Source organism: Haliotis rufescens, unplaced genomic scaffold, assembly GCF_023055435.1.
Source record: "Haliotis rufescens isolate VD_foot unplaced genomic scaffold, xgHalRufe1.0.p SCAF_104, whole genome shotgun sequence".
NCBI classification, from domain to species: domain Eukaryota; kingdom Metazoa; phylum Mollusca; class Gastropoda; order Lepetellida; family Haliotidae; genus Haliotis; species Haliotis rufescens.
Window position 1 is genome coordinate 118,503 of NW_025963785.1, and position 24,384 is coordinate 142,886.

At 38.7% G+C, this 24,384-nt stretch overlaps 2 protein-coding genes across 2 annotated transcripts; one reads left to right on the forward strand and one right to left on the reverse strand.

The window, feature by feature from the left end:
- Nucleotides 1-842: 842 nt before the first annotated feature.
- Nucleotides 843-4,736, reverse strand: LOC124131624 (Golgi SNAP receptor complex member 2-like). The gene is made up of 2 exons (XM_046495014.1): nucleotides 4,316-4,736; nucleotides 843-1,287 (listed from the first exon to the last, which is right to left on the reverse strand). The coding sequence occupies exons 1-2, from the start codon at nucleotides 4,585-4,587 to the stop codon at nucleotides 924-926; spliced, it is 636 nt and encodes a 211-aa protein (XP_046350970.1). The 5' UTR covers nucleotides 4,588-4,736; the 3' UTR covers nucleotides 843-923.
- A 1,687-nt stretch (nucleotides 4,737-6,423) lies between these two features.
- Nucleotides 6,424-21,077, forward strand: LOC124131623. Its single transcript, XM_046495013.2, has 5 exons — nucleotides 6,424-6,523; nucleotides 9,021-9,778; nucleotides 13,188-13,340; nucleotides 16,128-16,270; nucleotides 18,925-21,077. Exons 2-5 carry the CDS (start codon nucleotides 9,031-9,033, stop codon nucleotides 19,063-19,065), a joined length of 1,185 nt encoding a protein of 394 aa, XP_046350969.2. The 5' UTR covers nucleotides 6,424-6,523; nucleotides 9,021-9,030; the 3' UTR covers nucleotides 19,066-21,077.
- Nucleotides 21,078-24,384: the final 3,307 nt, after the last annotated feature.

Consider the following 24,384-nt stretch of genomic DNA (forward strand, 5'->3'; position numbering starts at 1 on the left):
CGATGACCAGCTATCAGCCATGTCATGGGGCTAGCCTTAGCAAGGGTCCACACTATTGGGGTACGATGACCAGCAATCAGCCATGTCATGGGGCTAGCCTTAGCAAGTGTCCACACTATTGGGGTACGATGACCAGCTATCAGCCATGTCATGGGGCTAGCCTTAGCAAGGGTCCACACTATTGGGGTACGATGACCAGCAATCAGCCATGTCATGGGGCTAGCCTTAGTTATGGATATTTTTTGCTTAACTCTGATATGATTATTGCAGCAGTATCAAGTTAGCCTGCAAATAATCAAGTCTGGAACAGCCAAACCAGTGATAGATATCATGAGGAGCTTCCTGCACCTACAGGATACAATGCCACACAATCAGGAAATCATCGAGCCTGATCACCAGATCCATTTTGTTTTTCCTCTAAGGCCACACTTTTTTTAAATTTTATGTTTCACAGATTTATTCAAGATTTTCCGCACAAGGTCAGATGAAATAAAAATTAAAATAGATATATGAAACATTTATTTATTTATATAATTTTATGACAGTTCCGCCATGGAGGTAAAACTGCAGCTGGCTTTTTGAATTGATGATAGTAATATAGACATGGAATTAATATGTAACAGTTTTTGTTGCATAAGAGGGTCTATATTACAAGTGGGAGACATAACAAAAATAAATATTTTCATGTTGAATTTATTTCATGGACTGGCTGCTTTTCTGTAGGGACGGCAGGCCCGTGAAACAAAAAATAAAAAATGTGTGGCCTGGTAGTAGGTTGCTGGAGACCTATCCAAACCAAAATCCCAATTGGGTACTGATAATAAAAAATACAAACACAGATGTAAGAAAAAAGCATTTAACAACAATAATTTATTTCTGATTGAATGACATGGCAATGGAATATCTCACAGGCAACAACGGACTTATGAAAAATACTTCCACACAAGATACATAATGATACATGTGACTATGACACCAATAAAGAACAAAATCTTATCTTGAGCAGTTCTTCGTTCAATAATTCTCATCACTGTATTAGTCAAACCAAGATGGTTAGCAATGTCCAAAATTTTCTTGTGAACTCCCTTCAGAGTACCTCTCTGATCCCGAAGATTCTCCAAGATACTAGAGCTGGAGCCAATCGCATCATCCAACCCTCGGTGGGCATTTTGAAGCCGGCTATGATGCTGAACAGATGCGTCAATAAAGATGGACGTGTCATCATTGGCGGTGAAGGATGTTGTGAGAAGAGCCTCTCTTTCCCTCTCTTCTTCTTCTCGAACATATCTGGCAATGAATAATAGAGAATGTTCACAACGTGATATTGTGTATGTTTAAGTGATACAGAAATAGATTTTCAAAACAAGATAAAGACAAATATGATATGTCTATTCATAGCTTTCGGACATGCCAATTTACATGTATCCGAGGATTACTCAAAGTATGTGATCTAGACTACCAGTTTTGTTTCATGGAAATCTCAATGGCTGAGCGATGTGGGAGCCTGGATGGCTGAGTGGGTTAGGTCACTGACTTTGTGTAATGACAATTAGGTGCCTTAGTCTTGAAGTGTAGGTTTGAATCCCAAATTGGACTCCACCCAAAAAAGTACCAGAATTCGACTTTACGAGAAAGTGTTATCCGAAATATAACAAGTTACATTTTACCACTTTCTAAAAGGCATCGTCTATTTGAAGACAGCCTTGTCAATGAGAAATGGAATATCACACAAGATGAAATAGGTAGCCAGCTGACTGCAGACAGAGCTAAGAAGATTTTGCCATGACAGATGGTTCTCAATAGCACATTTATTTTGAAACAACATATAGTTTTAACTCTATGAAACAAATTCTGTCCTCTTTGACTAGTATCAAATTACCCAGTATTCATTTAAGAATTGACAATATATTTTCAATTATTGTTTCAATTTGTATAAATAAATAACAACAATAACTTTTAAGACTCCTTATATTATCTTTAACACAGAAAGTGCAGACAAGATATGAACTCTGTGACTCAGTGTTATAATGCAACATAAGCTGACGAAAGTAGTCCATTAGTGGATGCAACCTAATTCTTTTAGCTTCATAGAAACAAACACGAAACATATTCCTTGGTTAGCATGGTTAGTCGATTAAACCACAGAATCACTTGTAAGGTATTTATCAGTAAGATGCCCCACAACATGATAAGGTTCAGATATTGCCAATGTGACATTAAAGTTTATCTCATTCTCACTTATCAAAAAGAATAATCAAAGACATTTGTTACGTTTTTAAGCATTCAAATAAATATGTTAAAAGAAATAAAATTGATGGTCATGAAAATAGGTGGCCATGTTAAATGTGAACAGTGTTTATCAATGCTTATTTATTAACATTATTAAACAATTAAAATCATTTTAAAATGATCATCATGATCATTATCATATGGTAGTTTTCCACACTGACAAAAGGCATTTCAATACTACTTAGTAGAAGTAGTAAAAGTTCTTGTGTGAAGCAGTACTTATCATACACCACGTATCAAACTAACTAATTACAAATCACTGTCAGCACGGTAGTAATGAGATGCAATGTAACACCCAGGAGTTCAGAGGTCACTTCTCCACAGTCACATGATTCGCTGATAATGCCACTCAAACAAGGCATTAACTCTCAACATGGTCAAAGGTCCATTTAACGACTACTGAAAGGCTGATGCCAAATGTAACACTTTGTTAATTTCATTTAATAATATCAAATACAGAATAAACATGAGTTTCTGCTTGACATTTGATACTTCAGGGGACTGTTAGGAATTTTGAAGCTTCTCTGCAAAACATGCCTATTATCATTATGATCACACAGCGGCGTATTGCCTTTATCCCAGTTTCAATATGAAAACTAACCTTAATTAAAGTGTTAATGGTAGTAGTGGAGCCAAATTTCATACAAATAGATATTGGCCGGGCTTGTGATAATCTTTTGAGCCATTGAGTGTTAACTCACAAGTCATCATTCACTTTAGGCATTGATAATTTTCTTGGGGTATTCAATACATTTCTACTTCAAGGGAGTCAATTGGGTAGATGTACAATAATGAGTAGACAGAATTTAATAATTTTGCTTAAAAATAAAATTTTGTTTCAGGTGACTGTAAATATATCTGTATCTGTTTGTGTGATGTATGTCAAGGTGACAAGAATGATGCAGCATCTTTTTTAATGCACTATTTACTGAAGTAGGGTTCATGTAAGTGTGATGCCTGCGTTTGATCAGTAAATAAAAATCTGTAAAGAAATATAGGTATGCAAGTTGAAAAGGATACAATAGGTATTGGGGTAGCTCTGCAGAGTGTTTCTAAGCTACTTTTTAATTGTTTCATGTGTATTGGTATGCCACCAACTCAGAATTAATCATGTTAATTGGGTAATGTGATTAAATTTGTGTATTTTACACAAATATGCAGATTATCTGGAGATCAGCTTTGGTTAGGCCAACAAATAAATATCCCAATCACCTTTGTTACTTTACCAGTACAGGTGGTTTTGGAAAACAACATTGCGACCCCTTCATATACACCTTTGTTTTCGAGCTGGAATCCGTATTCAAAGTTATGATGAAATAAAGTATACATATTTCAAGATACAGTAAACTACGGTTATAACAAACTCAAAGGGACCACTCATTTTATTTCGTTATAACCGTAGTTCGTTATAAGCATATATACAGCATATATACAACAAATGGCCGGGACTAAAAAATAATTTCGTTTATCGGTCAGTTCCTTATAAGCGTGTTCGTTATAACCGTAGTTTACTGTAAGTGATTAAGGAATAGATTGGAACAGATCTTAACATATATTTTACAATTTAGGAGATGTTGAAGTGTGCTGTTGACAGACTTATCTTACAGGATGATCCATAGCATAGAATTGAGAAAGTCTTATATTATACGACGAATAGATGAGGGAATATGGTAACTGCAGCTGGTTTGACGATTAATTGTCAATGATTTGTTGTCAAGCCTAAATAATTCCATTCCAATAGCAAAAATTACATATCATAAATTCTTCATGGAATGCATATGAAAGCTTGACTGAATGACTTGCAAAAGTTTTTATTTATAAAACATTTTCTAGGTCAGCATGGTCAGGTTGGATAAGGGATAAGACGTGTTGTGGCCTTAATAAGCATTATACTAAATCTCATCTATCTCATAATGCAATTTAAAATTATTTGAAACTCCATTTCAAGACAATTATCCCTAACTTTGAATAAATATACATAAAACATCTACGCATATTGTAACAGTGAGTTAGAATGGTGTCCCACCTTTTATGCTGTAATTGGCGCAGGGCAGCTTGGAGGTGCTGACAGTCGTACTTCAGCTGGTCCACTCTTAGTTTGGCGTTTGCTCTGCGAGTTGGGGGTTCTTTGTTGACTAGCATCGTAAGTCGTTCTGAATTACTTATAACGTGATCAATCTTCGCCTGAACTTCATTTTCGATAATGTGAACACTGTCAGCTGGGCAGCGTTCCATCTTCCCCAAGTCGCCTTGCACTTCGTGCAATAGTTTGTTGGTTTGGTGGTACAAAGACTCCATCGTTGATGAATACGGATGGGCGACGATTGACTGATGTTTACCGCTAAAAGTCCTACTTGGCTGATTGTCTAACGGTACTGCTGACCAATATGTGTGAAAATGTCATCGACATCACCGGTGTCATCTCGACGTGTCGAGCTCAATTTCACTTCCGGTGTAATAGCGTTTTCAACATGTCGTACATGAAAATACTATTTCAATTTTTAATTATCCAAAAAGGTTATGTTCCTTAAGTTATAACAGTTCTGTTATGAGTGCGATTATTATGAAATAGAACATATCACATCTATTACACCTTTAAAACTAATGTAGTTACGACAATGGGTTTGTTAAAAACGAGAACTAATCTGGTATTTCATTTCACCGATTATACCGAACAAAAACAGAAACATGCGATGAAGTATTATATCAATGTTAAACCTTTTCAAGTTATTATACATAAAATGACATTTTTAATTAAAAATAGGCTATTTGTTCGGTTACAATTATATATTTAGACGCTCGATGTTGTGGTTTGCTTGGGTGAACTTTGGTTATCGCCCTTTGTTTAATACAAGCTGGTGAACGGTTTTCAAATGGTTCATATCGAACATTGGTATTATACATTTTTGATGAAATAACCCTTTTTCAAGACTATTTAAAATCATAATCCTGTCTCTTTCAAAATACACCTGATTATAAAACAAACAGTAATTATTTTAAATGATCTTGTGTGCAGTCTCATGGAAATCACAACTTTTACTACGATACCTCGCACGCAGAGCGTATTGTATTGTTAATAGGGAGGGGATTTAATGAGTTGTTGAAACTGATTTGCATGAGTTGCGTAAAACAGATAATTCTGCTGAGTAAGACAAATCTAATTTTAAATAATTACGATTTGCATGGCTAGCTCTCTAGAAAAAGACCATTATTTCTTCCAAGTGCCACATTAATTAAATATGATAGCATAGTATACCATGTAACAATTCCTTCAAAAAAATATGTTCATCACGTTTTGGACAACTCTAGTTTGTAACTGCGAATAAATATATCTCCCCTATCTTATGTAAGACTTGTTGAAAAAATGATCTTTTCAGTGATCTTGATAAATCTGTGTAGCGTTATAATATATTCAATTCTCATATGGTTAAAGGTCAAATGACCAAAATTTAATACATAAAAAACGTACTTGTAGGATCAGTATACAAAGACGCATGTCCTTGCCTTGTGTTGGAGCGCTCAGATTTTGCTGTAATACGACCTCAATACTTTAATCAATGTGTCTTTGTTATTAAATAAGGTGCCTTTATTTTGATCTGGTGCTGTAACTTTTAAGAGGAAAGAAAGATGTTTGAATCCGTCTGTGGCGTACTTTGTGTAAATAGTTTTGTTACAGTGTGATCCATTGACTATTATTTATGACAATCCTATATGGAGGCATGCCTTCTTCTTCTTTGTTCTAAGTTTTCAGGTCACATATGATGATAGTGATTTGTAAAACTATTTTTCAGTGGAAATATTTACAGAGTGTATATCTACAACTAAATGGTTAATAATGCTATCTTTGGAATATCATATATGTATATTCAAATTTAGATGAAATAAAGACAATCTGTCTAAGTGATCAAAGTGTTCCTCCCTGAGAATAACCCGCTTATCATCTATCTAGTCTAGCTATGAGTATTGTCTTCGTCAATTCCAATCTAAACCGCATGTCTAACAAAGGGAGATCATTATCTCATTCCCTCTGTCGCTTTGTCGTGCCAGAATCCGCTGTTCGTACAATTTCTAGATTAATATTCCTAGTTCACATATGAAGTACCTATTTTAGATTACCCTGGGCTTTTGACTGCTGCCGGAAAAAGGTCGTTATGTTTGTTGACGTCAAGGAAGTTACCGTATCCACCCAAGCGTTGTGTCGAGGCGAGAATATGCTCGTTTCTCGAATCTAGAGGTAATTCGCATGCTTAATTTTAAAAAAAGCACCAGGTATTCCTGGAATAAATCTTGCACAAGCACATCTATCTTTGTAACATGTGGTGTCGCCCTGCGTACTGGAACTCGAGCAATCTGAGCTTGGTCGTGGATAACAACAGATCGACGTAGCTATATGCGTTATCTACGATCTTCACAAGGAAGATTTGTATTTTGCAATCCAATATTAAAACTACTCTGCAAAAGTAATATCAACCCAACCCTATAATAGCAAAGGAGGATGGATATCTAAAATCGTCAATATGGAAATTGTCAGATTCTAAAACAACTAAAACATGGGATAATAAAGGGTATCCAAGGGAATCATTCTAAAACTTCTATACTTAGACTATACTCAGACAAGGCTCTCTCCAACCAAGGCTCCTGCACAATTTCTACAGTCAGGATCCTGTTTTGCCAGGTTCCAGTTCAGCCAGCATAACTTGGATCAAGTTATCAAGCGACTGTTCTTGCAAGTCAGGTTGAAAGTGTAGACACCACCAACTTAATTGTATGGGCCATTTGCAGTGAATTCGTTGAAAAAGTGGGAGAGAATTTGTAGACACATCTTTTTAATATTGGAATTAAATACTAATAATTAATATTATTAATTTCATGAATACTTAGCAACATAATGCAACCCATATTCATTGCCATTTAAATTTTAAGTCTATATCCCGGTAGTGTTTTGTGTACAAGTTCACTGTGAATTTTGTCTATGAGTTCGGAATGTCTACAGATTCTTCATGGCTATGAATTATTTTGGTTACAAGAACACCTACAGCCAATCAAACAACTCATTCGTTATGTTTTTGCCCAATGTTGCAGGGTAAGAAATTAATTTTGATTTTTTTACTAGTCCACAAAAACATAAATGATCTGGTACAGATCAGTTGCCATCTACCTGATGCTAAAAGTTCATGTTACTGGTCCTTTCTGAATTTTGAGAAACCAAGCAAAAATATCAAGTCTAGCCTGTTGTCTTATGTTTTCCTCCCCACCAGGTGAATATTTTGGCACTGTCATTTAGTTCTTCCCTATCAAGTAAAGCGTTCTGTTTTTTCCTTATATTATATTTATCATTGATGTTTCTATAATTTTCAAGGTCTAGATTCCCGTTCCCACTTATTAATATAGATTCATTATCATTCATATCATATTGCTATCATTGAATAAGGTATTATCATTCATATCATATTGCTATCATTGAATAAGGTATTATCATTCATATCATATTCCTATCATTGAATAAAGTATTATAGAACATTGTATAATAACTGTAACCGTTACTATGTTAGGTCCATAAATATTGCAAAACATAAATCCTATTCCATCCATAGTTGTATCTGTGAGGATACATTTTCCATTTACAACAGATTTAATCTTGTGGATTTATATTTCAAAATTATTGTCGAAAAGAATGGCAACTCCTCTTGCATCTGGTTTGTATGGGGCAATAATGCTCTTCAGTCCCCATTCATTGCTCAATGTATCTTACATTTTATAGAGATGTGAATATCCTGCTGAGTGAGTGAGTGAGCTGGGTTTAACGCCGCTTTTAACAGTATTCCAGTTATATCACGGAGTGTCAGCTTAATGTTTGAGGAAAGCCCGAAGTGATGCAGGTCTCAGACGTTTACCACTTCGGTGAAACCCACGAGCACGGGTATGGTGCTGACAAACCTAGAAACATAATCAAGGCGAACCGGGATTCGAACCCACAATCCTAGGTTTCTGGCGTGCCCAAGGGACGCAACTCTGCACAGCGAATCACGGCGCCTTAGACGACTGGGCCACCTGTGCCCCCCCTGCTGACAGATGATAGAGATTTTGTTTCCAACCAGATCTTCATGATTTCCTTTCTTTTATTTGTTTCTGCGAAACCTCTAGATTTGAATGAGACTAGCTTTCATAATTTTTACTTGTCTCAGACTAGACTTACCGTATTCGACGTAATAAACGCCTTTGGCGCTCTCAAAATTAGAAATAGGGGGCTCTTATTAGAATGAATTTTTGGTGAAAATAAACAAAGTTGAAAGATTGTAAATTTCATGGTTTATGCTGACAGCCTGTAATGATACAAGAGAAAAGTCCCCTAATTGCCCCTAATTAAGGGTGCATATAACACACAAGTGCGTAATATACACAAATAAATAGGTCTTGTGTGCATTGATCAATTGGAAGGGGTGCTAATTGTGGTTGTTCACTAGCCAATATATTAGCGAATATAGCCATGGGCGCTTATTAGAGTGTGGCGCTTAATACATCGAATACGGTATGTTAATTACGAGCCCTGTCTTGCAAAAAAATGAAGAAAAATAGACATTGACTCAGTTTCACAATATCTGAACTCAATTACAACATGCCGTAAGACATTATGAATCTGAAGTTTCCATGTGAAAAATATTGACATTTCAAAGACACCATGTGATTTATTCTTGTTTTTCATGTACTGAAATAGTTCTCTATTACTGCAGGTAGCTGGCCATGTCCATGCCATTTGACAATGACGACACATGTATTTTTGTGGGAGGGTTAAAGAGGGACTTGCCTGCTCGAAAGCTGAAAGGTCATCTAACCCTTCTGTTCAAATGCATCAACCTCGATGTCAGAAGACGACATGTAACGGTCATCAACAGCAAGAAATCAGACTACTGCTATGCATTTGTTGATCTGGAAGATGTTGATGCAGTCAAATATGTTCTTCATCACCTGAGTTCACAGACTAGTCGCGCAGAAGTTCATTTTGACTTCACCTCAATACAAGACCCAAACAAGCGTCTCAAGGTCGACTACAAGAAGCCACCGAAACAACCCCAACAGCAAACTGTTGACTGCAGCAACAATGGTGCTGACAATGGCGCCGAGACACAGTTCTCATTGGCTGATAAAGTCAAGAACCTTCCATTCTCAAGTCCGAGTCATCAGGGGAATCATGCACAAACATCCACTACGGGTCTGCCGACGCAAACCATCTCAAAACCAATCTTACCACCCCTTGAAAATGAACAGCTCTCCATGGCTACGTCAATCAGTGGCCTGGGTCCCAATGCACCCGAGCGTTTCTATCATTACAGGGAAAGTTTAGGTAATGAGACTCGGACTGCGGAGTTCAAACAGGGAGGGTTTGTTGCGAGTGAACGCAAGTACCTGTTACATGACAATATTGGGAAGTATGTGTGTGCCTTTCTCAACACGAACGGTGGAACATTGTTCATCGGTGTAGATAATGATGGTAGGTCAATCTTAAAGGACATTACTAACAAGGGAAATAATACAATATTCTTGTTGTCAGCACATTTGAATATGTTTATATTTTCTTTTGACAGTTGACATTTTGTTAACTGATAAAATATCAAGGATTGAACATTAATCTTTCTTATATATTGGTCCATGTGTCTGTCATTAATGTTTGCTTCTTTGACATCTGAAACATCAATGCCTATGATACTGAGTGATCAAATGTTGCTAAATTTTGATGCAGGTTTAAACATGGTTGCCTATATAGCCATATTGAAAATGTCATTTTGCCTGTTATTTAGGCATTTATTTATTGTGATTTTAAATGATTATATATGTTCATATATGGCATGTATGTTAGTTTTACTATGACCATCATAAACCAACGTACGTACATGTTCCTGTCTGAGTGACCACCACTATGAAGCCTGGACCCCCTCAACTCAGTTCAAGTGGGTCGAGCATTCTAGATATTTTTTTGCTAGCTTGCCGAGTCTGCAGATGAGCAGCCGTTGTTGACATCGATCTGAGTGTTGAGCACGATTCAGAGCAAGCATGTTATCATACATATTTCATGCTCATGGTTTGATACGTTACACGATACCTTGCTCATGGTCCGATACGTATCACAATACCTTGCTCATTGTTTGATCCATATCAGGATACCTTGCTCATGGTCCTATACGTATGACAATACCTTGCTCATGGTTTGATCCATATCACGATACCTTGCTCATGGTCCTATACGTATGACGATACCTTGCTCATTGTTTGATCCGTATCACGATACCTTGCTCATGGTCCGATACGTATTGCAATACCTTGCCCATTGTTTGATCCATATCACGATACCTTGCTCATGGTCCTATACGTATCGCAATACCTTGCCCATTGTTTGATTCGTATCACAATACCTTGCTCATGGTCCGATACGTATCACAATACCTTGCTCATGGTTTGATCTGTATCACGATACCTTGCTCATGGTCCTATACGTATCACAATACCTTGCTCATGGTTTGATCCATATCATAATACCTTGCTCATGGTCCGATATGTATCACAATACCTTGCTCATGGTTTAGTAAGTATCACGATACCTTGCTCATGGTCTGATACGTATCACAATACCTTGCTCATGGTCCGATATGTATCACAATACCTTGCTCATGGTCCGATATGTATCAAAATACCTTGCTCATGGTTTGATCCGTATCACGATACCTTGCTCATGGTCCTATACCTATGACAATACCTTGTTCATGGTTTGATCCGTATCACGATACCTTGCTCATGGTCCTATATGTATCACAATACCTTGCTCATGGTTTGATACGTATCACGATACCATGCTCATGGTCCTATACGTATCACGATACCTTGCTCATGGTCTGATACATTACACGATACCTTGCTCATGGTCCGATAATGTGACGTTAAATTTTAACTCACTCACTCATGGTCCGATATGTATCACAAAACCTTGCTCATGGTTTGATACGTATCACGATACCTTGCTTAGGTCTGATACGTATCACAATACCTTGCTCATGGTTTGATACGTATCACAATACCTTGCTCATGGTCCGATACGTATCACAATACCTTGCTCATGGTCTGATACGTATCACAATACCTTGCTCATGGTCCTATACGTATCACAATACCTTGCTCATGGTCTTATATGTATCACAATACCTTGCTCATGGTCTGATACATTACACAATACCTTGCTCATGGTCAGATACGTATAAAAATACCTTGCTCATGGTCTGATACGTATCACAATACCTTGCTCATGGTCCTATACGTATCACAATACCTTGCTCATGGTCCAATATGTATCACAATACCTTGCTCATGGTCTGATACATTACACAATACCTTGCTCATGGTCAGATACGTATAAAAATACCTTGCTCATGGTCCGATATGTATCACGATTCCTTGCTCTTTGTTTGATAGTATCACGATACCTTGTTCAGTTTCCGTTACGTATCACGATACCTTGCTCTTGGTTCGATACGATACTTGCACATGCTCTTATCTGTGATGCGTAAGCCATCTTTTTCAAAGACAGTATTGCTAAATACTTGGCACACTGATGGTTTACAGTTAGCAGTGTCAAGTGTTGTGCAATGGATGAGAATATTCACATTTTCACCTCTAATTTTCACTACTAGTTAGTAACAGTTTTTAAAGCAAACGTTTAAGGTAGGAATCAATATTTGTGTGCGACTGTGATCGATAGTTGTATCGAGAAGTTAAGTATCGCGATCCTCCAATGCACCGGTGTATCGTATTACTTACAGGTTATAAAGTATTGTGTATCATGGTTGTCCGGTAGTCTTCAGGCTATGTTGTGTTGTGACATCCTCCATCTTCTCAAGGCAAGGGAGTTAACTGACTAGAAAAGTCCAGTTTGTACCCTTGCCGAACTGGGCAGCAATTATCGAGCTATTTTTTGGCTGGACTAACGAGTGTATGCATAGTCCCATTAAACTCACATAACGATATTGACATCAGGTTCGTAAAATGCTGTGCAGATTTTGGTCGATTGCAGGATTTGCAAAGCATGTTTACCGCCAACATCAAATAATTTCCAAATCTTTTCAGGTTTTTATCCAGGTGCTCACATGATTTGATGCACCTGTTTTATTACAATAAGATCTTGATTATTGATCAGAGGGTGTGACTGTACGCCGCCATTTTGTTTGGAGCAAATGCAAGTGGTATGAGAAGTGGAATCTGATTGGTCAGTAGGAGGGACATAGAAGGGACATAACTCATAATAGTCACTGGTGGTGCTGCGATTGAGCCCAGAATTTCCAGTTCAGCAAATGTGGAAACTGAACTTTTACAGTCAGTTATCTCCCTTGCCTCGGGAAGATTGCTGTCCTCATGCTCTCTTGTTTTATCCATGGGCTATGTTGTGTTATCTACATTTGATGTTGTTATCCACGGGCTATGTTGTGTTATCTACATTTGATGTTGTTATCCATGGGCTATGTTGTGTTATCTACATTTGATGTTGTTATCCACGGGCTATGTTGTGTTATCTACATTTGATGTTGTTATCCATGGGCTGTGTTGTGTTATCTACATTTGATGTTGTTATCCACGGGCTATGTTGTGTTATCTACATTTGATGTTATCCATGGGCTATGTTGTGTTATCTACATTTGATGTTGTTATCCACGGGCTATGTTGTGTTATCTACATTTGATGTTGTTATCCATGGGCTGTGTTGTGTTATCTACATTTGATGTTGTTATCCACGGGCTATGTTGTGTTATCTACATTTGATGTTGTTGTTATCCATGGGCTATGTTGTGTTATGTACATTTCATGTTGTTATCCATGGGCTATGTTGTGTTATCTACATTTCATGTTGTTATCCACAGGCTATGTGGTTGGCGTGGTGTGTGACCAACAGGACGAGGACAAACACCGACTGTCAATAGATCAGGCCATCAAGTCTATCACTCCAACATTGCTGCCCGACCTGTACAGCGTTGACTTTGTTCCAGTCCTGGATAAAACCAACTCTTTCTCCTGTGAGTCAGTTTAAACACCTGTGGGGGATGCTAAAACCTAGAATAGATGAATAGATTAATGTTTGAAAGTTATTGAATGTCTCATAAATGGTGGAGGCTGTATGACACTACCTCCCACGGTCTAAGGAAAGTCTGTTCTGTTTCAAATGTTTATACCATTTAAGCGAGAGACAGACAGACAAATTTTGACGGAATCTGTCATACAGTCCTTATATGTCCTGAAGAATACCCAGTTTCGAGGTCGCATGAGTCAGTTTCTCAGTCTAGTAAGTAGACTAACATCTAGTCTCTGAAATGAACATATCATACATAAAAAAAGTTGTTCAATTATCTTAATAAAAATATAATAAAAAGGAGCCCTGTGACTCTATACTGCAGTGATCTAGACTTGCCAAACATTATAGACTTTCATGGGCTGTATTTGATATATATTTGTATCAGGGTCTGTAAGACAGACTATCTAGTAAGCAATGCTCTGTTTGGTTGGATGAAGGGTCGCTCTGACGTGACCAATAATGGGATGTAATCAGATCTTTGTTTAGCAGTAGCGAGAGCTAAGATCTGATTATAATTAGACTGAGAAGGTGCAAGATCAGCTTTGCATGTCTTTCACATATTTTGTGAACACATTGTTTGTTAATTTTTGTATATTTATTAAATGGTAAAACATGCTTACCCTTGATGGATCATTGTCATCATCAATACTAATTAATTGGCATTTAGGTAAAAATCCAATTCAATTCAAGAATTTGGAAAATACTTGATTCTGATTGGTCTATCAGAGGTTTCAAATCTCAATACCAACCTCTGATTGAAACAGCTGATTTGACGTCTGCATCACTGCAGAGGCTATTATTTCTAGAAAACCATTTCTTTCTCAATCATTGGTGGTAGGAAGTTTGAAATTAGGTTTCTTACAATTACGAAATGCAGAGTTGTGGTTTCTACAATCTTTAGAGTATGTGTGACAATGCATTGTGGGCAGACAACAGGATAGAAATTGAATAAGGGAGTGTATTTAAAGTTTTTGAGTTAACAGAGAGCTTGAAATGTGTCACTTTTCTGTAGTTAGCTGTGATGTCATATCTCTTGCATCACAATAAGTGGTATGACATCATGATAGTGATGTGTGGCGTAGAACTAAACCTTGTAGAGCTGGCTTAATTTTCTTTTGGGGCGCCCACTTCAAGTTGAAATACGAAGCATCTGTACCTCAAACTTTCAATCTCTGTAATATATGCAAGTAAAGTATTTTGATGTAAAAAATCAATGTTTGAGCACATTAATGAGTGAGTGAGTGAGTCTGGTTTTATGACCATTTAAGCAATGTTCCAGCAATATCACGGTGGAGGACACCAGAAATGGGCTTCACACATTGTACCCATGTCGGGAATCAAACCCCGGTCTTCGGCGTGATGAGCGAATGCTTAAACCACAAGGCTACCCCACCGCCCCTGATCATATTAAGTACAGTACTTAGTTTAAAGACTACTATAAGTGTTTCCAAACTTTTGGAAAGGGGCCTTTTCATTTTGTCTATCAAGCAATTAATTTTCTCATGATAGAATGGAGACAGACATAATGTGTTTTCAATGACAAGATTACCTGGTACCTTAGGTGACCGGTCACTGAGATTTAGCCTCACTAAATTGAATTTGTTTGATGCAAATAGTCTGGACAGGAAAAAATTTGCAATATTTTGGATTTTTTTCAATATCAAATATAACTGAAAATAAATAAAAAATCTTCTCTTTTGTTTGATACTAATATTACATTTTGGCTGGACTAACGAGTCTATGCATAGTTCAATCAAAATTGCGCACCGAAATCGAAATCTGGTTCGTGAACCGTCGTGCAGATTTCGGTCGATTGCAGGATTTGCAAAGCATGTGCACCACCAACTCGTTGTCAGCAGATATTTTCCAAATCTTTTTATGTTTTTAATCAAGGTGCTCGCGTTATTTGATGCATTTCGCGATGTAAAACCTGTTTTATCACAATATAGATCTTGATTATCGATCAGATCGTCCTGACTGGGCGCCACCATTTTGTGTGAAGCAAGCGCAAGTGTAACGAGAGGTGGAATCTGATTGGTCCATAGGAGAGGCTTAGCTGGTAATAGCCACTGGTGGCGCTATGATCGAGCCCAGTAATTCCAGCCTAGTTCGGCAAGGGTGGAAACTGGACTTTTAAAGTCAGTTAACGGGAAGATGTCCCGAGGCAAGGTTAAAAGTAGAACTAGGCTGGAATTATGGAGTTATATTTTTGCTGGACTAACAAATCTATGTCTATGCATAGTCCAATCAAAATCGCTTTACGAAATCGACATTTGGATGTAAAGTTTACATTGTAAACAACATGGATTTCAATGTGCAGAATTTGCAAAGCATGTGTACTATCGACAGCAATTTTCTAAACCTTTTTATGTTTTTAATCAAGGTGCTCACATGATTTGATGCATTTCGCGAGGTAAGACCCGTTTTATTACAATATAGATATTGATCATTGATCAGATCGTCTTTACAGGGTGCGGCCATTTTGTTTGAAGCAAATGCAGGCGATATGAGAGGTGAAATCTGATTGGTCAATAGAAGGGGCATAGAAGGGATAATACTTGTAATAGCCACTGATCGAATTCAGAAATTCCAGCCTGGTTTGGCAAGGGTGGAAACTGGATGTTAAGAGTCAGTTGACTCCCTTGCCTCGGGAAGATGACAATATCACTACTATTTAACACTTAGAACTGAATGTTAGAACATGACCTAGACCATGTGATCTGTGTTGCAGCCAATCTGAAGGTCCTTGAGGTGAAGGTCAAGGACCCTGATGAACATAGCGAGCTGTACCTGTACCGCAGCGATGCCTTCCTGCGTCGGGATGGCAGCGTTCAGATGCTGAGAGCCCGCGAAATACAACACTGGGAGAGAAAGGTGAAGGTCACACCTGAAACAAATATATAGTTTTATGTCATGCTCGATAATAAGTTTTATCTATGATACGATTATGATATGTATCGATACTTTCAAAAATGTGTAGACCCTATGATTCTTATTGTAACAGGTTTGTTTGGATTAAAGTTGTTTTAATTTTGATGAGGGTAAAGAAAAGATGATTTTAGTGAAAGTTTTATTTTAGATGTCAATTGTTTTTTAAGACAACAAATGTTATTTTAAGACAACACTTGTACATTATAAGACTTTGTATGAAAGCAAAATGTCTAAAAGTAGCAGCTTGTACATATGTGATGTGCAGATATGTGCAAAATGATATAGTACAGAATCAATTATACCATGATCATATTGGTGCACTGTCCAGTTATAAGAAAGTCCGATAGTTCAGTTGATGTGAATACTAAGTGATAAATTACCAAGTACCATGATGGGCAAGGTAGGAGAAAATACATTTTGCTCAGAAATACATTTTCTTCAGGAAGATCACTCGATCAATGTTTCTAACAGTGTCACTTTCATCAGTCAGTGTGCATGGCCCTGTGAACAGAGAATCAACCTTTCCTCCAGAAGGCTCATGTCACACGTCAGTGTCATATGATCACCCTCCACTGTACCACTGTAGATCAGACAATAGGGATACCTCCCTTTACAAAATGCCCTATGATATTGATCATTATAATGTGGAAGAAACTTCAGATCTATAATTGGACAATATGAGGGACTATATATTACAGCGAGACAATAATTTTGTCATCAGAATGAATCCCTTATTGTCTGTGGATGGCATGTATATAAGTACAGCGACATCAGGAAACACCCGATTTCTAGATGAGGGGCTCTCTTTTGGAATAGGTTCCAGAAGCATTCATAGAATCTCAAACTGCATCATCATCATCATCGTCATCATCCACACCAGACTGTCCCTTTATATGCCAGAAAGGTTCTGCTGTGTTCATCTATGTGCGTTCTTTCCCAGAGTGTCCTTGTATATGCCAGAAAGGTTCTGCTGTGTTCATCTATCTGTGTTCCTCCCCAGACTGTCTCTATATATGCCAGGGACCGCCTCTGTGGTCTAATGGTAGAGCGTCCGCCCGGAGAGCGGAAGGTCCGGGGTTCGATCCCCAGCCGCGTCATACCAAAAGACGTTAAAAGATGGTACTTGCTGTTACCCTGTCTGGCGCTCGGCATTAAGGGGCTAAAACAAGGACTGGTCGGCTCGGAGTCAGTATACTGTGTCTCAGTGGGGTATTCATGTTAAACTGCGGCATGGTATCTCAGTGAGCTAGCACTATAAATCGGCATCATTCCGGACTTGTACAAGCAGCCACACACACACATACACGTGCATGCACGTCGCTATATAAGTGCAATAATCTTGGACACGACGTTAAACCCCATTTCACTTAACCTATATTTACCCTAGAAAGGTTCTGCTGTGTTCATCTATCTGTGTTCCTCCCCAGACTGTCCCTATATATGCCAGAAAGGTTCTGCTGTGTTCATCTATCTGTGTTCCTCCCCAGACTGTCTCTATTTAAGGATTGACTGTGTATTTTTGTTTACCTATCTGGGTTCCTCTCCAGACTGTCCCTATGTATGCCAGAAAGGTTCTGCTGTGTTCATCTATCTGTGTTCCTCCCCAGACTGTCTCTATATATGCCAGAAAGGTTCTGCTGTGTTCATCTATCTGTGTTCCTCCCCAGAGTGTCCCTGTATATGCCAGAAAGGTTATGCTGTGTTCATCGATCTGTGTTCCTCCCCAGACTGTCTCTATGTATGCCAGAAAGGTTCTGCTGTGTTCATCTGTCTGTGTTCCACCCCAGACTGTCCTTATGTATGCCAGAAAGGTTCTGCTGTGTTCATCAGTGTTCCTCCCCAGACTGTCTCTATGTATGCCAGAAATGTTTATCTGTGTTCATCTGTGTTCCTCCTCAGACTGTCCCTATATATGCCAGAAAGGTTCTGCTGTGTTCATCTATCTGCGCTCCTCCCCAGTCTGACCCTATATATGCCAGAAAGGTTATGCTGTGTTCATCTATCTGTGTTCCTCCCCAGACTGTCCCTATATATGCCAGAAAGGTTATGCTGTGTTCATCTATCTGTGTTCCTCCCCAGACTGTCTCTATTTAAGGATTGACTGTGTATATTTGTTTATCTATCTGCGTTCCTCTCCAGACTGTCCCTATGTATGCCAGAAAGGTTCTGCTGTGTTCATCTATCTGCGCTCCTCCCCAGTCTGGCCATACTCCCAAGAAAGGTTCTGCTGTGTTCATCTATCTGTGTTCCTCCCCAGACTATCCCTAAATATTCCAGAAAGGTTCTGCTGTGTTCATCTGTGTTCCTCCCCAAACTGTCCCTATATATGCCAGAAAGGCTCTGCTGGGTTTCTCCTCAGACTGTCCCTATATATGCCAGAAAGGTTCTGCTGTGTTCATCTTTCTGTGTTCAACCCCAAACTGTCCTTATATATGCCAGAAAGGTTCTGCTGTGTTCATCTATCTGTGTTCCTCCCCAGTCTGGCCATACTCCCAAGAAAGGTTCTGCTGTGTTCATCTATCTGCATTCCTCCCCAGACTGTCCCTATATATGCCAGAAATGTTTTGTTGTGTTCATTGTCTTTATTTCCTCCCCAGAAACTGGAGAAGTCTCAGGAGGGACGGGAGGAGGTGATGGTGAAGCTGATGGAGAAGACCAATGAGCTGCAGACCCTACAGAAGCAGATGCTGGAACTTGAGAGACGGAACAAGAAGTCCAGAGTCTGTACGGTCCTGTAGCCTGGATCCTCCAGCCATGCCTCGTATCGGCTTTATGAAGATGATCTGTCTTTTGAAATCAATTCAATATGCTTTTATCTTCTGCAGTATAATTTAAAGCCCCAATTTATTACAAAAACATTATGATTACAGTTATGGAATAAAGAGTGATGCTGCTCCAAATATTCAGGAACAATGGTAAGTTTTTCTTAAGTTTGTTTTCCTTTAATGGTTAATAACAGTTCTGTGGAGAACTGTACTGTATGGATGTTTCCTGTGTTGATGGTTGTGTGGGTTGATCAGATGAGATGCAGATCATGGCAACAAAAGCCTTTTCATTATGTCAGTACATTGTCAGATATCTGTTAAACTGTTATTTGTTGTTTATGTGTGATTATGTGTTGTTGTCATTCAATGTACCTGGACTGCCACACACCAACTCCATGACACCTGGTGTCCGGGACACTTGATGACATTAGTACACAGTTTCAGCTGAACTTTCTTTTGAATTTTGGTGCCTTACTATTTAATTGTTCCAGATGACCTTGCTTTAATATCTTTTTCAAGAGCTTTTCAAGTAAAATACAGTGGCTAGCCATTTAATTAACAGACATTTTCAAGATAACATTCTGGATTCTTTGGTTGGAGTGAGTGAGTATGGTTTTACGCTGCTTTTCGCAATATTCCAGCAATATAACAGCGGGGGACACCAGAAATGGGCTTCACACATTGTACCCATGTCGGGAATCGAACCCGGGTTTTCGGTGTGACGAGCGAACGCTTTAACCATAAGGCTAGCGAACCACCCCTCTTTGGTTGGAACGCCACTTTGACCTTTTTTCACATCAACCTTCACCTCACCTCACCTCACCTCACGTTTCGTTTACCTCCTCCATGAATTCTCAAGAAAATCTGTACAGCAAAACTAGGCCTTGCCTATTTGATATGTTTATGAATATGTTTATGATTATGTGCATTATTGTTATTTAAACACAGGTTGAAATATCTGCATGACTTTTATACTAGCCTCTTACAAACAACTGTGATATTTTACCCCATACAGGGCTGTGCCAGTTGCAGTGCGGGATGTCAGCTGTGACTTCTAGATCTATACAAATTAATTTTGTTACTGATGATTTTTATTTATAATGACATACATGCGATTATTTACAATTATCCTTTGTGAATGAATGAATGAATATGTTTTTTACACAACTGTCAGCAATATCATAGGCGAATGAGGAAGGGATTAGGACCTCCCTTTTTGAAAACCGAATGTAATATGTTGTAGGCAGTAAAAGTATCTGAGAGAGGATTTTGATATTTTGGACCCCTGCCTTTTAAAAATGCTGGATCTGCCCTTAAATATTACAGCCAAATCAGGGATGTGCATGAGCTTTATACACATATTATACGCTTGATAGAATCGAACACAGATCATGGGCAGCTATGTCACCCTTCTCATATATGCCTTTGAACTTTAAGACTGCAGAGAAGATACCAGACTGTAGTGAAGATTTCTTTTGTTAAATAGCCTTTTGCTATAAACCAGTAATGAAAAAGGAGACCAGAGAATATCTAAGTTTCCAGAAAGTGAAGAAATCCAGACTTGTCAAAGTATTGAAGCCTTGCTAGGAATATATTTGGATATCTGTATGTGAGCCTCAGAAGATGCTTGAGTGACTCTTTCTGTTGAAGACATGAACTGTCAGGGATGGTGACATCTTTATCATTATTATTGAAAAGGTTTGATGGCTCCCTGTTGTACAAACATTTTGAACAAAATTGCTTTATATTGTTTGATATATTGTATACTATCAAAATGTTGAGAACATTTTTGTAACTTCCATGTCACTCGGTTTGGAACGGATGTATAATCTGTTTGACTTTCAAAGACACACTTAAGGCAGCATGTTTCTTTTGTTATATGTCTTTAAGTTTTTTAAATACATTTTTGACTGTTGACTCCATGGTTTTGATGAAAAATATCTGTAAATGAAGGAATAAACAGGACCAAGTCCTGATCAAAAGCATCATTCTGTGGAACTTGTTTCTCTTATCACCTCACAGTGGTGTGGTACAAGCCTTACACTTACAGTTGTTGATGTTCAACCATTAGTTGTAACATGTATTATTTTATTAATGTAAAACCTTAATATGTTCTGAGAACTCAACTTTGTCAATTCTTATGTTTAAACAATAGATGAAACGTAAACTCTGTGATCTTCGTTATCATACTGTTATCAACTGTTAAACAGCTATTTATTACTTTGCATTTGTCAGAAAGTCGTATTTTGCCTGGAAATTTGTGATCTTTGTGAAGTAAATATAATCAACAGGGGACTTCTAAAATGACAATGAACTTTATTCCGAACAATCAGAGCATCACTAACATGATCTTAAAAGTGAAAGTCTGAATGTGTTTTTTAATCATGCAACCTCGAAGAGGTTAACACAGGGCATTCCAAATGACTGATTCTAAATGCTTGACATTGCCAATCTCTCCGTTCAGTGGGATAAACATTTGAAACGGAAGACTTTCCATAGCCCGAGGTAAATCCTGCCACAAAATCTCACCCATCTATTAGAAATTCCAGATTTTTTTTCCCTTCAATTTTGAGTCGAGGACTTTGATCTTTATGTCCAGACACTGTAACATAACTTTGATATACTGATAGCAGCATGAATTTCCTTCATCTTTTGATCCTTATGTGGAATGGGAATGTGCTTTAACAAAGTTTCCAGCTTCTAAAAACAATTCACCCGAACACATCTCAGCATCACCATGGTCACCACCAAAGCAAGTGGGTCACGCACTGTAATCTTGTGTTTACATAACTCGATCACCTGACTACACCTACCACATCATTCTCCTTATTATTGCAACACTGTGGAGATGTGTCTTGAAATTTAGAGAATACCTTTTTTTTGGCATAGGCTACCTTCTTATTTGTATCAACCTTTATGAAACTAATCGCGAGGGTGGGTACAGGACATGATAAACGCCCAGGCTGTCCACATTACAGACGTACCTACTGAACCTCATCATCACTACTGTGATTGTCACTGCCGTTGCTCTATAGACAAAAAATGTTCCCAGTGCCTATACAAATGCACCAAATGTGATGTTAACCTGCAGTCAAACTGGAAAGACGTGGAAGATGGGCCCCCCTCTGCCAAGGAGCGCAAATGGGTCACTAAGCCGGCTTTCCCCTCCACTGCAAGCCCCTCATCCCAAGCTCCTCAACAAGATGTTCCAGTCGTTGCTGAACTGACCGCTTCGTCTCAGGACAGAGTCACTTCAAACTTGACGGTGACGATATCGACGTAAGGGACGATGAAGCCAGGATCGCTGTCGTACCCCAGACAAGGATCTATGTGCTTCCTCAAACATCAGGGATCGAAGCTCTCAGGATTGACGCTCCAAGGATCAACGTTCTAGATCTGCGGGTTGCCGCTCTTGGCATCGACACTCACACGATCAATGTCTGTGGGACCGAATTCAGGATCCTTTGCTTTACTGATTGACCTCGCAATGGAGCTACAGATTCGTCACAGACCACTTCTCCTCGACATGATGATCGCCATCATTCAGAGGATGAATCCTGTCAAGATTCGGTAGATCGATTGTCGACTCTCCCAGTAGATCCACGTCGCAGGCTCCGTCTCCGTCCCAGCGGTGTCATCTCCTACTATGGAGGTCCCTCCATCTTCGTGACCAGACTAGTATTTCTTATCCGGGCTTAGAAATGCTCATGCATGGTGTGACTTTGCCCTACAGCACCGTTCCAGTCAGCAGATAGTGCAGCCTCGTGACACTTTGACTCCCTCGTCGACATCCACTCTGTTTGTTCCTCCTGGATCCGCAGCAGATATTCAACCGGATGTAACTACTGCGTCGCCCAAATGTCGTCAGAATTCCCCCACCTCATCTACTGGGAGCTTCAACAATCTCGGGATAGGGATCAGTTGATCAACATTTAAGGGATCGACTTTCCAGATCTACGGACAACATTCTCGGGATCGACACTCACAAGATCTATGTTTTAGGGATCGACCTTCTCACGAATGACCTCACAAGTTGAAGATGTCATATTTCTACAACTTTCTACACGATGTTCCAGTCAAAACAAAGCTGTCGACGGTCACCTGCATGCCTGTTATTAAGCCGATATTTGATCAACAATACCTCCACTACAATTGCGACAACTCCTGCTACCAACCCATCCAGCACCCCCCCCCCCCCCCCAATGCACCCATCCGATCCTAAGCTGTGAGTCGTCCGTCACCCCCCGCTCCTCCCCTAAGAGATGATTTAGTACTCACTAAGCTGAGCCCGTAAAGGAAACTGTGACTTCAAGCAGCGAAATCTCTGCTCAGACCGGAGCAAATTCGAACCACTGAAGGATATTGTGTATACAGTGCAACACAACTAAAGTTTTAACTTACAAAACATTTTATTTACGTATCATATCATAATTTACATAATTTAGATAACTACAGGCCTGTGAAGATCCGGGGTAGAATAGATCTTCAAAACATGCTTGTCCTAAAAGGCGACAAAAGGGGTCGGGTGGTCAGGCTCGCTGACTTGGTTCATGCATGTCATCGATCCCAATTGCGTGGATCGACGCTCATGAGGTCAATCACTGGATTGTCTGGTCCAGACTCGATTATTTTACAGACCGCCGTCATATAGCTGGAATATTGCTGAGTGCGGCGTTAAAACAACAAACAAACCAACCAATTCTCTCAGTCATGGCAATCATCCGTCCATGCAAATCATAAGTGTTTTTAGTGTAACCAGTTTAAATCCTTCTTAATATTCAAAGGTATTCAAGCATCTGTCACCTTCGTCAACATTTGAGAACATACTATTTTAGATTTAGATGTTGCAATTTCCAGCTTACTGTTGAGACTGGCAGATGTGACAACAGGATTTATAATGAAAGATAATTATGTTATGCCATGCATGCCTCTAAATACACCCCTAAATCCCGCGTACCAAAAGGGGTCTGGCAGTCTCATTTTTGGGACGCCTTTAATAATCCAGACTTGAAAGTTGAGAATCTCTATGCCCAGTATATGTAAGCCCTGAAACTGATTGAGTCCCCATTTTAAACAAGTATTTAAAACACGTTATTTCTCACCAACACGCACATTATATACACCTTTTTATATGAAAACGGGATATAAGATGTCTTTGTCATGAAAAATGAAAAATAGAACAAAATATCAAGTACATGTATTTCCCTCTGGAATGCTTTTAGGATAAATGTCAAATATGAAAAAAGTATTTGTGTGTCAGTTTGATTGGATACGTGTTTATTATCGATTATA